At 41.8% G+C, this 14,589-nt stretch overlaps 1 protein-coding gene across 1 annotated transcript; it reads right to left on the bottom strand.

Moving 5' to 3' along the window:
- Positions 1-1,350: 1,350 nt before the first annotated feature.
- On the bottom strand, positions 1,351-2,933 carry rbp2a (retinol binding protein 2a, cellular). The gene is made up of 4 exons (XM_015975237.2): positions 2,776-2,933; positions 1,910-2,088; positions 1,725-1,826; positions 1,351-1,471 (listed from the first exon to the last, which is right to left on the bottom strand). The coding sequence occupies exons 1-4, from the start codon at positions 2,924-2,926 to the stop codon at positions 1,418-1,420; spliced, it is 486 nt and encodes a 161-aa protein (XP_015830723.1). The 5' UTR covers positions 2,927-2,933; the 3' UTR covers positions 1,351-1,417.
- Between the last annotated feature and the right edge of the window lie 11,656 nt (positions 2,934-14,589).

The raw sequence follows: 14,589 nt of genomic DNA, 5'->3' as shown, positions 1-14,589 counted from the left end.
AATGGGGTGAGGGGAAGGTTAAGTAGTTCACAAGTCGTTCTAATGTCCGTCTCATTACCGGCGTCGGATACCGACGCTCTGGGACGGTGCGCCATCAGTGTTTCCCTGATCGTCGTCTCCTGATGCGCTGGGGCGTCCCGAATCGTCATATATTGAGGCTTGGTCACACGCGTCATATTTTGATGCTTTGGGTGTGAGAATGCATTGAATAAACATCTCTCTAGTTTATAAACAAACAACAAATTATTTTACAACCCAGACTTCTCAGGTACAAAGAACGGTTTTGCTACAACATCTAGCTTCCATCACACATCTCATTATTCATATCTTGTCATGTATAATCATCAGTTTAAGAAAAAGAATTAAATTCATTTTATAAACAATATACGGACTCTGTCTGAATGAATACAAAGTGTGTTTATGTTCCCTAAAGAAGCAATGAGCCCTAGAATCTTCTGTTTAAACACTCAAAGATCAATTAGGTCGACATTTCTTATTTATATGGAATCATCACATCTTATTGGTCATCTTCCATAAAGTGTAAATTGTAAGTTCTCTACAGTTGTGTGTTCCTTTGTTTGTTTTTCTCTTTCTGCAGGTCTAGAAGCAGACTCTTGTTCATTGTTGATTGTTTATGTTTGTGGACCCCCCCCCCCCCCCCCCACACACACACACACACACCACCACCTCTGTGTCCGGTCAGAAAAAACATCCAAATAACAATAAAGTTTTAAGTATCAGGTGTGACATTAAAGGCTCCACCTGACAGTAAATCTGTAAGACTTGTCACCAGCATTCAGACATCGATTCTGTTTGCTTCCCAGCCAGACAGGACATGGTTAAAAAAAAGAAGGACCAACACTGCAAATACTGACTCCTTGCATAAATGTCATGTAACTGTTGATGAAAGTCTTTGAAACATATGAAGTGCTTGTAATCATGTTTCAGTACATCACAGAAACACCTGAAACAAAGATCTAAAAGCAGTTTAGCAGCAAACTTTGTGAAAACTAATATCTGTGCCATTCTTAAACTTTTGGCCACGACTGTACACGGACTTCTGATCTTTTGTGAATGATGACAGTTTGAATCTACTGATGAATATCAGTGAGATGGTTTATGTCATCATTTAACACCCCTTTGATTCACTGCACAGATATACTACGCATGTAGTATAAAATCTGCCCGTTTCTGTAGCATGACTAATAGTTTTGTAATAGGTATGATTATTGTTTTACTGCCGGTGTTTGACTAGTTGATGCATCTTTAATGAAGCAGGCATGCATGCAGTGCCCAGAAATAAGAATCTGTAACAGGAAATATAAATAAAAACACAATAAGACATTTGAGTAGGTTGTATTAAATCATTTTATTTCAGTTTCCCATATTTAAAAGCAGCAGAACGACGCCTCTCCTCTTATTGCACCTTCTTAAAGACTTGATGACAGAGTTTGCCAGCAACTGTGATTTCCTGAAAGACGAGGCAGAGACCTTCAGACTCGGAGCAACATGATGCAACACTTTCTATTAGTTATCTATCAGTTACACAACAGGTGTGAGGCTGGGCTGTTACTGCCAACAGATAAGAGAAAGCTGCACGATGTTCCTCAGCCTGACGACTTAACTCATCATTCTTCTAGTTTACGGCGTGAAAAGTCACATTTACAGAAGTAAACATGCAGGTAAACCTAGTGTGAAAATGTGAGGCGTGATGCTGTCCTCACCAGGTGCAGCAGGTCTCCCTCGAGCCATTGTTTCCAGCCACGGTTTTCTTTCTCCCCCTTCTGGATGCACACCAGCTTGTCCCCATCCCAGGTGACCAGTGTCTGACAGAAAACAACAGAGACGCTGCAAACACACCAGGACCCTCTCAGAAAACTCCTGCTAGACTTTTAAAAACGAATACTACCATAACTTTCCGGTTGTCAAGGCCCTTCGTGTGTTCCTCAAACTCCACACCCACAGTGAAGTTGACTTCGTAGTTCCTAAAGGTGCTCAGAGTCTTCGTCTCGAATGTGTCTCCATTCTGGACGATGACTTTGGTCTGATGCAGGTGGGAAGCTATCTTTCTGGTGGCAAAATCAATGTCTGTAGTCAAAGATAAATAATAATAATGAATGGATTTGTGGAATTCTACCAGGAGTTTTTAAATCAGCTTCCTGCTCACTGGTCACCGTGAAAGTCTCAGAGAACCGTTGGATTTAACTTCTATCAAGTCAGATGGAGATCTTCCTGCTCCTTAAATATTCATATCCTATTTCCCCCAAAGTGAGACTTCAGATTGCATCACCCTGACAGACGAAGCCCATCTGAAGGGCTGAATGGAAATGAGTCACAGGTGCTGAGGATTCCTCAGGTGGTCTTGTGAGCTGAGCTTACCTCGGCTCGTTTCTATGAATTACAGATAGAGTAGTGAATACTGAAAGTGACCCTGATCACCACTGAAGCTACCCCAACGCCCGTTTCAGGGTCAGGTTCTGTTTTTCATCCCTGCTGATCACGAGGATGAAAATGCAGAAAGGACTGAATCAATACGTATTTGGCACAACGACAGACGGCAGGTGAGCTTCTCCTGACGGCAGTTTGGTGAAGAAATGAAGCTGCGACAGGCGGCTCCCTTTTTTCCTTCCATCTTTATCTTCCTGTCTGTCACACAGATTTTCCTCTCAAGAGCTTCCTCCTTATCAGCAGCACTTTAGAAGTCCCTCCTGCACCACCTGCCCCCCTCTTTCCTTTTGAGTGATGTTACATCTCTTACAGTAGGAAGAAACTCACCAAGCGCCTTCATGACTTCCTCAAAATTCTCATTGCTGACCATCTCCCAGCGTCCGTTGTAGTCTGCAGGCATTTTCTCCAGAGTGTGAGAGGAGGCAGCGGCTCGGATGTTTTCTGAGGAAAGGAGAGCGCTCAAGGCCCAACCCTTCATATATATACTACGTGTGAGCGTGCATGTGTGTGTGTGTGTGTGTGTGCTCGTGTCAGGACAGGGTTCACCTGATAATCCCTCCAGGGTTTGTGTGGATGTGATATCTAGTTCATCTTTTTCTCGGTGCTTTGTGAAAACTGCATAAACGACAGCAGGTCCAGAAAAACGACCCTCAGCTGTTCTTTCACACGTCCCTCTGGCCTCTGCATTAGGATAATGCTCTTTGAGATTCTCCAACGGTGATTTGAATGTCCATTTGCTCCCATCAGGCCAGCTCCTCCGGTTACTCCGTGTAATGGGCTGGGATGGAGGGAAGGTGGAGACAAGCCCAGCAGAGATGCTCACAGACCAGCAGAAGCTTTGTCTCAAGCACTTTAATGGGCTTGTTTTGTTTTTAGAAAGTGAAATTTCTGTTAAAGTGATGTGAAAGATTATTTACTTTTTACAGATTTCTTCTTTTTTGTTACTTTAATGATTCAGATTGAGTGAATTTCAGTTTTAAAGAAAATCTGAGTAAATAACAAAATGTAGTTTACAAATGGTTCCTCCAGATGGACCGGGATGCACACCTTCCAGATGTTCTGCTCTGGTCTCATCAGTCCAGAGGAGATTTACCCACAGGGGTCATCAGGGTGGTTTTGGTAAAAATGAAACAAGAGCTTGGATCTACTTGGAGCGGCTGAAGAAGCTCCAGGTTGTCACAGAACTGTTGATGCAAGTTTGACTTATTCTTCATTCAGAATCATTTCCTGTGCTTTAGTCTGGAGCTGGAGCTTCATCAGCTTCACATTGTGAGCAAGTCCTTATGAAATATTTATGACACAATTGTGTGCTTTGTATCTCAGAGCTTATTAACATAACCTCCTTACTTGGTTGTTATCAAGGTCGGACTGTCAGCAGCAGGCACGCTTTATCAGATCAGAGGTGGCTGGAGCTGGCAGCTGATGCATCATCTCCCTCTGTTCTTATCTCAGACACTTCAACACAAATCTAGCGTGAGTAAAGTTTGAGCTCTGATCTCTTTCATGAGCCTAAAATGTCTGCTGTGGTGATATGGTTTTACTACCACAATATCAAAGTGTGACAGCTGGAGGGGTCAAAGGTCAAGTAGGATATGTGCCATGGTTTATCAGAAATGATAAGATGCCTGAAACTACATTTGAGTTTGCACCCAGTTTATTTGGTGTTGAACAGTTTGCTCGTCCAGTTAGCTTAGCCTCAGCACGGCTATGGCTACTTATGTCTCCTATCTCTTGCTCTCTGTGTCAGATGTTTAGTTACTCCTCTGCCTCCTTTAGCGATAATGGTACGTGTAATAAATGTAGCATTTTTGTAGCTTTGGAGGCGAGGGTGTCGGAATTGGAGTCCCGGCTCCGCGCAGTTGAAAAGCCCGTAGACAGCCGTAGCTAATTAGATAGCCCTAGCTACTTAGCTAGCGCAGGGCTAACTAGATCAGAACCATCCCGTAGCGGTCCTCCAGTAGAACCCGAGCAGCCGGGACCTCAGGCCGGCGGGGACGCACCCACTGACAAGCCGACTCTGATCATTGGCAGCTCTGTGGTCAGAAACGTGGCATTAGAGGCTCCAGCAACCATAGTTAAATGTTTACCTGGGGCCAGAGCGGGCGACATTAAATCTTACCTGAAACTGCTGGCTAAGGATAAGCGTAAATACAGTAAGATTGTTATTCACGCTGGCGGTAACGACACCCGGTTACGCCAATCGGAGGTCACTAAAATTAATGTTGCTTCGGTGTGTAAGTTTGCCAAAACAATGTCGGACTCCGTAATTTTCTCTGGCCCCCTGCCCGATCGGACCAGTGACGACATGTTTAGCCGCATGCTGTCCTTCAACCGTTGGCTGTCTAGGTGGTGTCCTGAAAACAACGTGAGCATCGCAGCAGCTACAGTCTGCCAGTTCAGAGCAATTTGTTGACTGTACCAATGTGAGGATTAGTGGAGGGGGAGTCATAATCTTTGAATGAAAAAAGCACATTGTTTAGCGGTTGTGCCCTGCTTTCATTGGACAATACTATTTAACTGTTAAATATGTTTATATGCTAATTATTAGGAGGGGGGATTTTATGCCAGAGGGGGACATGTCCCCCCGTGATTTTCGCCTATGGAGTTTAGTAATAAACTCTAGGACTCAGTTGGTTTTACCCAGAGCTACAGAGAGAGAGAGTTACGACACTCCAATAGACTTGTAGGAGGGTAAGTATGTTGCTTTTAAGCTTAATATATGACCTTTACTTATGATCAATAAGCTGTGATATTCTATTTAAATATAGAGCATCACTCTGCTTGGTCTTTGGATGTTTCATCAGAAGATTTTAGGATTCTTTGCTTTTTCAGGGATCAAACACACTTCGTCTCAATTCAGACAGAGTCAGGTTTATAAAGATAAGACATTTATTTTCTACACAATTAAAAACATGACAAGTTAACCAAGGCTACTGTGATGGATGAATCTAAGTGGATGGGATGTGATGTATGGTGATTGAATGGTGTGTGTTTATTAGAACCTTGTATCTAGAAGAACTGAGTTCTGGGTGTGAAAAAGAATTTGGTTTGCATTAAACTATGAAGTTGGTTCTTCTCAAAACGGCATCAGACGCAATCATGTGTGTCTACCTCGCCCTTTTTGGAGACCCTCTTTGTGGATCCAGAGGACAGGGTGGTCAGATGACCTCTGGGCACCGAGGATGAGTAGATTAACCGCACCACCGACGCTCCAGTCCAGAGATGTCGCCGGGCACAACAGGTTGGAACTGGTTCCAGTTTTTGTAACTTATGACTGTTGCTATAAAGTTCATAGAAATGTATGCAAGATGATATATAAAACAATTAGAACAGAAAAGTCAATGCAGTGTCTCAAAAATGAGTTAATAAAACAAGATTGGACTATTGTATATAAACATAAGGATGTCAATAAAGCCTATGAGGCATTCTTAAGTATATTCATGGCCTTATTAGAGAAAAATAGCCTACTTATTGAAGTCAACAGGAAAGACAAATATACAGGAAGGCCATGGATGACGAAGGGACTGCAAAATGCCTCTAAAAAAAAAGAACACCTTATATAGAGAATTCATTAAAAAGAGAACTACAGAATCCGAAATGAAATATAAAAAGTATAAAAATAAATTAATTAACATAATGAGAACTTGTAAAAAAGAATACTTCATCAAAAAGTTAGAAGATGATAAAGATAGCATGAAAGGGATATGGAATGTATTAAATAGTATGATAAAAAATGCACCAAGGACTAATGACTACCCTGGGTATTTTATGGAAGGGACAAATACTATTAGTAAAATGAACGAAGTAGTAGATGGATTTAATGATTTTTTTGTACATATAGGGCCAAAACTAGCTGCGGAAATAAAGGTTGATATGACAGAAAGGGAGACTGGAGGAAACATTGAAAGGAATCCAAGTTCAATGTTTTTAAGAGCAGTGGAAGAGAAGGAGATATATGATATTGTCAGTGGACTTAAGAACAAAACAAGTACTGACTTCCATGATATTGATATGGTAACAGTAAAGAGAGTAATTGATGGTATTGAAAAACCGCTACAAAATATTTTTAATTTGTCTTTCCAGGAAGGGGTTTTTCCACAAAAAATGAAAGTAGCAAAAATTATCCCCATTTATAAATCAGGTGAAAGCATTGTTTTACAAATTATAGACCAGTGTCGGTACTCTGCCAGTTTTCTAAGATACTGGAAAAACTATTTCTAAAAAGACTTAATAACTTTGTGGAAAAACATGATCTGTTGGCAAATTGCCAGTATGGGTTTAGAAATAACAGATCAACAGTTTTGGCATTGATGGATTTAATGGAAGAAATAACGGAATGTATGGATAACAAGAAGTATGCACTTGGAGTTTTTCTAGATCTAAAAAAAGTATTTGATACTGTTGACCACAAAATTTTAATAATCAAACTGGAGAAATATGGGTTTAGGGGTGTGGTATTGGATTGGATAAAAAGCTATGTGATGAATCGACAGCAATATGTACAAATAAATGAGTTTAAATCTAAATTGATGGATATAGAGTGTGGAGTACCTCAAGGATCAGTATTGGGACAAAAATTGTTTATAATGTATATAAATGATATTTGTAAAGTATTGAAGATCCTAAAGTTTGTAATTTTTGCAGATGATGCCAATATACTTTGTTCAAGTGGGGAGTTTCAACAGGTTGTGGAGGTGATCACACAGGAGTTAAAGATATTAAAGACGTGGTTTGATAGAAACAAATTGTCCTTAAATTTAAATAAAACAAAATTTATGTTATTCGGAAACCATAAGAAAAATATTTACATTGAAATTTGTGTTGATAATGTATATCTAGAAAGGGTTAATACCATAACATTTCTTGGTGTGATCATTGATCATAAGGCCTGTTGGAAATCACACATCACTTATGTGAGGGGAAAGTTAGCACGGGGCGTTGCTGTCTTGGGGAAAGTAAAACATTTTCTGGATAGGAAAACATTATATATGTTATATTGTGCTTTACTATTACCATACATGAGTTATTGTGTAGAGGTTTGGGGAAACACATACAAAAGTAACATTCAGACCATAATCATAATGCAGAAAAGGGCTGTTACACTAATAAATCAGGAGGGGAATAGGGCTCACACAAACACACTCTTTATTAAGACGCAAGCTTTAAAATTCCAGGACCTGGTCAAGTTTAAAACAGCGCAAATAATATATAAGGCTAGGAAAGGGATGCTCCCAATTGAAATAAGTAAACGGTTCTTAGAAAGAGAAGGGAGGTATAATTTTAGAGGGAAGTGGAGTTTAAAAGTACAAAGAGTAAGAACAACATTGAAAAGGATGTCTATCTCAATAGCGGGCGTTAAATTCTGGAATGAGTTAACAGAAGAAATAAAGGTCAGTAGTAATATAAACCAGTTCAAAATAAAACTCAAAAAGGAAATGTTAAATAAGTATAAGAATGAAGAAAATGCAATTAACCCAGGACGGCATGCAAACTGATGTTTAATCGCTTCTACAAATTAGAAAATCTAATTATAGTTCTAGTTGAACCTGAGAAATTTGTTTTTTTATTATTATTGTTTTTTTTTTTTTTGTTTTGTGTGTTTTTTTTTTTGAAGGCATTGTAATTGTTTTGTTGTTTAAATTTTGATGATGAGGTTGTAAACCTGAGGGGGTAGGGCTAAATAAGTATACACTTCTCCCTACTCCTTTTCAAACAACTGCATGGAATGATTTTATGAAATGTTGGGGAATGTATATGTTTGAAATAAACTGAACTGAACTGAACTGAACTGGTTTGCGTCTAGAGCAGCTGTTTCTGAATAGCTGAAGGAACCGTTTTGCTGTGTCAGCTGTAGGCAGCTTTTAGCTTGTCGAAAGCTTGTCAAGAGAGGCGGTGGCTAGAGAGTTATCCTCCGATGGCCAGTCAGAGTTAGCTCAACTAACAGGATGCTGAATCTCACAGAATGCTGGAATGATGAATCACTCACCAGTGATCCTGTTTTAATATTCTCATATTAGGATTTACTTGGCCAGACGGAACGTGCCGTGTTAAGAGGTGTTAACAAACAAACCTCAGAACATCACGCCTTCTTTCAGATACAGGATGCTCTGATTTGTGGGTAAGAAAATATCTATGTGTGGTGCTGTTACTTTAACTTATATGTAATGAACATTGTGTATGAGTGTAGATAATGATTCACTTGTTAAATCTAAAATGACTGATCATACCATAATATTCATGTCAACCACAGTCATTTAAGCACAGATTAATCAAAACATTATTATTATTCATCAACCATTATTGTTCATTCAGCCATATGATTATTTACTATTATAACGGTTCAGTCCTTTATTCTGTGCAGGACTGCCTAGATAAGCAGACAGGCTTGGCAGAGAAGAACCTTCAGGAGGGAACATGATGTCGATAATACGTTATCATGTGTTCAGAGCTGCAGAACCTTCTGGGCTTGTTGGAAGCTAGGATGTAAAATCCACCTTAGAGAATGGAATTTATGTCTGCAGATGACCGGTGGCATGTAGGTCAATCTGTAGGTGAAAACTGATCATTGCTGGATGTTACATATCCCCCATTTTCAAGGACACGGGGTCCTGGCAGAAACCACGAGTCCCTAAGGACTCAGTCGAGGAAGGAAAGGTTAGTTCCCAGGCAGATGCATCAGGTGAGGAAAAGAAATCCCCACACCGGAGAATAGTCAATGGTACTCCCAAACTTAAAGAAATAATTCCAGACAGGCAATAACAATTCCACTTAGCGTAATCCTTAGGTAAGAAACAGACGAGCAGGGACCGGACCAGATTGCAGGCGAACTGTAGAACTCCAGCAGCCATGGTAGGAACCAAAGGACGTCCAGACCCAAAGGAACTGGAACCCCAAGCAGCAGGCAGCAGAATCAGGCGATGAAGCAAAGAGGTTCTCCCAGGGAGCGAGGACCACTGGCGAACCCAGGAGAGGAGCAGAGCACACACACAGGGCACTTGAATGTAGACACACATAGATGGCATCTGATGTAGAATAACAAATAAAAAGAAACCTAGCTCTATATGTACCTATATGTGCTATGTGAAGCAGATTATGTGAACAGAGTCCAGGTGAAAGAAATGGATGCAGTAAACTACTACTACTATTACTACTGAATATATCTTCAAAAGGAGTAATAATACAAAGAAGAAGAAACAGTAGAACGTAAATCAGTGTTGTCAGTAATCAAACCTATATGTGAATGTACCACAGTAGGAATCAGAGATTAGCAGATAAAACTGAAGCATAAAAAGAAATAAAATCAGTCACAAAATGTATGAAAATTGCAAAAATCATCAAAATCACCAGGAATAGAAAAGTAAAAGAAAATGGAATTTGGATCAAACATAACAGTTAATGGAGTTACCCACTGTTAACTGTTATAAACTCAGTCATATAACCATAGAAACCCAGCATGACCACAACAGAGTCAGCCAAGTCTGTATGTTATGTTTACACATGAACTCTATCCACACACACACACACACACACACACACACACACACACACACACACACACACGCACACACACACGCACACACACACACACACACACACACACACACACACGCACGCACACACACACAACAGAACTTGTGTGACTTAAATCAGAGAACCGAGCCAGAGCGGACGGAACCCCCCCCCCCCCCCCCCCCCCCTGTGGTTTGATTCGAGTTGGGCTATTTATGAGTTATAACATCATCCAAATGAGTGGAACCCTTGTGTGGTTCCTGTGGTTCCTGTGGACCCACTTATAGATGGGATCTTTGTTTCCTTTGGTGATCTTGATCTGATACACGACCGGAGAGAGTTTCTCAGTTATCAGGTATGGACCTGACCACTTCAGCAAAAGTTTCTTAGCCAGTTTCCCAGAGGTGACTTTTGTGTGACCGGAATTAGGAGCAAAGATGTAGAACCAGGCCTCATCACCTGCGTAGAGTTCAGAATGTGAGACCTTCTGATCATAATAAGCCTTCCTGCCCACAGCTGATTTCTCCAGATGTGTCTGTGCAAAAGAAAACGCTGCAGGCAGATGGTTCTTCAGGTCCTGCAAATACTGCTCACTGGTGTAAGCCGGAGCGGCACTGGGCTGGACTGACTGATACAGCAGGTGAAGCGGCAGGGTCATCTGTCTACCCGTCATCATTTCATGAGTACACGCCATTGCGGGGTCAATATTAACACAAATCTTTAGCGTGAACAGGCGGTAGTTAGTCATCAATAGATCTGGGCGCTCAGAGCATGATACCCGAAGAGGGCCCAGCTTCATACGGTTGCATTAGAATGGACATGGAAAGAATGGAATGCGGGAGTGACGTGGTTCATGTAGCTTTGAATAGTTCCAAACAGCCCCCGCTGTTGTATTGACCGCAGTTCATTTTCGGTGTTTCTGAAGGATTTTCTCCGGTAAATTGATGAAATTAGTTGCATTGTGAAGCGTTAGCTAACCGCTTTAGAGAGGATTATAAGACACCTTTCGTCAAACTTTTTGACAGGTCTATTGTTCTTTGACCTTTCATTCCTATTGTTCATTTGACCCTTGACCTTGCCCCCCCTTCCTATCATTAATCAAATGGACAGGTGTATTGTTCAATCTTTGCCCCCCCTTCCGTATCATTAATCAAATGGACATGTGTATTGTTGAGCGTCCAGATGGCTTAGACCCCCCACGCCGCATCATCAATGGCGTATTGTTGAACGTGTCCAGATGGTCTAGACCCCCCACGCCGCATCATCAATGGCGTATTGTTGAGCGTCCATGATATCCCACGTCATAGGCTAATGTGTGTAATGGTGTGTGGTTTCTTTTTTGTGATAGCCCATCGGTTCCCACAGCCCCTCCCTTCTGAGTGTAATCCTATTGTGTTTAACTCTTTAAAAGCTCAGATCTGTCCGAATGGTGAAAAGCCGAGCTCTAAGAAAAAATGATGAACCACGAGGAGCTGAATGAAGCACCAGGCCGCGCTGAAGAAGTGTCTACTACATCAGACGCTTCAACTTCAACTCAAAAAGTGAAAGAAGAGAGCGTGGATATACCGCTGTCAAAAACCATGCTTTGTGAAAAATCCATCGCTATACATCAGATGCCGGCTGGAATTGGTGCCCCCCGCAAATCTACATTTTACATCTGCAGAGTGCAGGTTCCTCCTTTCGGCGGTAAAGAGATCTTGGAGCAAATATGGCAGTTGGAACCTTATGGCTATAGCGGTAGTTTTGGATACCGGTTCAGCTACGACACTAAGGAACTGTGTTTAATCCAAGATGTGGCTGAGGGCGAACCTCTTAAATCCTATTTATCAAACTCACCAGCGGTTCTCTCCTACAACGATTGGGCTGTGCTCAGGCTGGCTGTTCCACGCAAGGTGCACAGAGATGATCCTGAGAGACCTCGTCCGCCAGTCAATCGCAGCGGGCCGCAAGCTCTTCCAACGTTGGATGAAATCCAGAACGCTGTGACAGCATTCAGCGCTTCATGGGAGGGGGAAGAGGATGCTGATGGAGAGTGGATGTTCAAGGCCTCGGTCCGTGTGAGAGGATTTGAGCTCTTTTTTGTGCTGGAGAATGTGCATTCTGTATGCGGAATTTACCGCCTTCTACAGGTTGTACCTTTCGAAGCCTGGTGTGAAAAAATAAATGAAGTGGAGGATCGTATTACTTCATTTTTTCGTACCAGCCGCTGTTGGAACGACATTCTGACAGTGCGAAAAAAGCTGGAGTTCTAAGACCTGCCTTAGGAGGAGGAGGAGGAGGTTGCATCATCATACCACGCCCCCCCATCCAGCACTAGTTATAAAGAGCTTACAGTTAGAAACCATTTCATCCAGACGATCTAAGCATCAGCATGACGGGGTTCTACAATCAGACGACCCTTAAAGACCTTTGGAGCCCACCACCGAGCTGGGTACTAACGGATTCATCACCACCGAGATACAACACCAGTCCGAGGTCCAGATCGCTACCATCACCACCACCGCCGAGATACAACGGCAGTCCGAGGCCCGCATCGGCCCCATCGTGTTTTCCAGAGGATAACCTACCACGACTCCCCACCATCATGGAGGTTCCGGAGAACGTACCATTCAGGCCCTGGGTCGATGGGGCTGATCCACCTTTGGTGACATCAAACCCTGAGCCGCCGCCAGGTCATGAGGAGGAGGAGGATGTGCAACCCCTCGACATCCAGAGCACCGATGAGGAGCCTCACCGTCTGCCTGACTGGGTGTTTTCAGAAGACAAAGTAGACCGTGTGAAAATGGGTCTTCTTCACTTGGTCAACATGGCGATCAAAGCTCACTTACCAACCATCTGCCACGGATGCAAGATCGATCACCCCAGTCAACGGCAACACGAATGTCTTTACGTAGCTGAAAATGAATTATTTTACGATTTTCACTTTACAGACATTATTCGCAGGGTTTTAACACCTAAACTGATTCCGGCTCTTCAAAGTTTTCTCAGTCTGCACGGCTTCCAGCCTCTGGACACTGAGATTCTGTTCACCATGGCTGTGACGCAGCTGCACGGATTCAGGGCTGTGATGCCCATTCACAAAGACATTTTTCCGGTGTACGATCGCCTGTCCAAAGCTGACCTGGACGCGCTGTCCGGGGTGGTGATGGAGTGAGCGAGCTGCGGAGGGGCTCTTCTACAACTTTATTATTATATTTGACGACAGTATGATTAGATTTTAGCTCTGACGGTAGCGTCATTAGATTTTAGTTCTGATTAGACTGTGTGATTTTATTCATTATATTTGACGACTGTTTTTAGTTCTGACTAGTGTTTAGATTATATTTGACGGCTGTTTTTTACGGTATGATTTTATTCATTATATTTGACGACTGCTGTTTTTTACAGTATGATTAGACTGTGTGATTATATTTGATGACTGCTGTTTTTTACAGTATGATTAGATTGTGTGTACAATTTATGAAATAAAAAGAACTAATGAAAACAAATGTGCATCATTTTTGCCAACCATTCATCAGAGATGGAGGAGGTGATGAAAAAGGTTTATTTTACACCAGAACATCAGGGTAGTTACGGTGGTGTGGAAAGGTTTAGAACCGGTTTACAACAAGATATTGGGGAGAAAGTTTCATCGGATAAGGCTCGCGATTTTCTCTCAGAACAAGACGCCTATACACTTCACAAACCTGCAAGAGTTCATTTTCCGAGAAATAAGGTTTTTGTCTCAGGGCCGCTAAAACAGTTTCAAGCTGACTTATGCGACATGCAGGCCTTGTCAAAATCAAACGACGGCTTCAATTACCTATTAACCGTCATAGATGTATTTTCAAAGAAAGCCTATGTACGAGCCCTGAAAAACAAATCGGGGAAAGATGTTACAGAAGCTTTTGCTTCAGTTTTGAAAGACAGCGGTGTCCCTAAAAAATTGCAAACGGATTCCGGTAAAGAATTTTTTAATAAGAAATTTGAAGCCCTCATGAAGAAACATGAAATTGTACATTTTGCCACAGCCAGCAGCGTAAAGGCCAGCGTTGTGGAGAGATTTAACAGGACTCTAAAAGGTAGAATGTGGAGATATTTCACAGCCAAAAACACCCATCGCTACATAGATGTAATTCAAGATTTGGTGAAAGGTTATAATCATAGCTACCACACTTCTATCAAAATGGCCCCCTTTGAAGTTAACACGGAAAATCAATGGCAAGTGTTTCGCAACCTTTACGGGACCACCGCACCGAAGCCTGCAAAGAAAATGAAGTTTAACAGGGGTGACGTTGTGAGAATTTCCAAACTCAGAGGTGTTTTTGATAAAAAATATGAGCAGAGTTTCACGCACGAGCTGTTCACAGTAGACCAGTGTCTTCATCGAGCACCGCCGGTTTATAAACTCAAAGATTTTGATGGGGAAAAAATTGAAGGGTCATTTTATGAACCCGAATTGCAGAAAGTAAACTTATCGACCGAACGATCCTTCCACGTTGAAAAAATTTTAAAGCGCAGAACTTACAGAGGCCAGAAGCAAGTGTTTGTTAAATGGCTTGGATGGCCTCAAAAATTTTCCAGTTGGATTAAAGCCTCAGACCTGCACGACGTTTAAAAAACAGATACAATAAAAAAAATGGATCTGAGACA

Source organism: Nothobranchius furzeri, chromosome 13 (assembly GCF_043380555.1).
Source record: "Nothobranchius furzeri strain GRZ-AD chromosome 13, NfurGRZ-RIMD1, whole genome shotgun sequence".
In the NCBI taxonomy this organism is placed as follows: domain Eukaryota; kingdom Metazoa; phylum Chordata; class Actinopteri; order Cyprinodontiformes; family Nothobranchiidae; genus Nothobranchius; species Nothobranchius furzeri.
Note: the sequence above shows the minus strand (reverse complement) of the source record. Positions and strands in the feature narration are given on the sequence as shown.

What these genes read in the sequence shown, in the direction of transcription:
- rbp2a (XM_015975237.2), bottom strand. Translation starts at nt 2,926, where the DNA reads ATGAAGGGTTGGGCCTTGAGCGCTCTCCTTTCCTCAGAAAACATCCGA. An exon ending in TTGACAACCGGAAAGTTATG is followed by an intron (nt 1,827 to 1,909) that starts GTAGTATTCGTT and finishes GTTTTCTGTCAG; the next exon opens with ACACTGGTCACCTGGGATGG. An exon ending in AGGGAGACCTGCTGCACCTG is followed by an intron (nt 1,472 to 1,724) that starts GTGAGGACAGCA and finishes CTCGTCTTTCAG; the next exon opens with GAAATCACAGTTGCTGGCAA.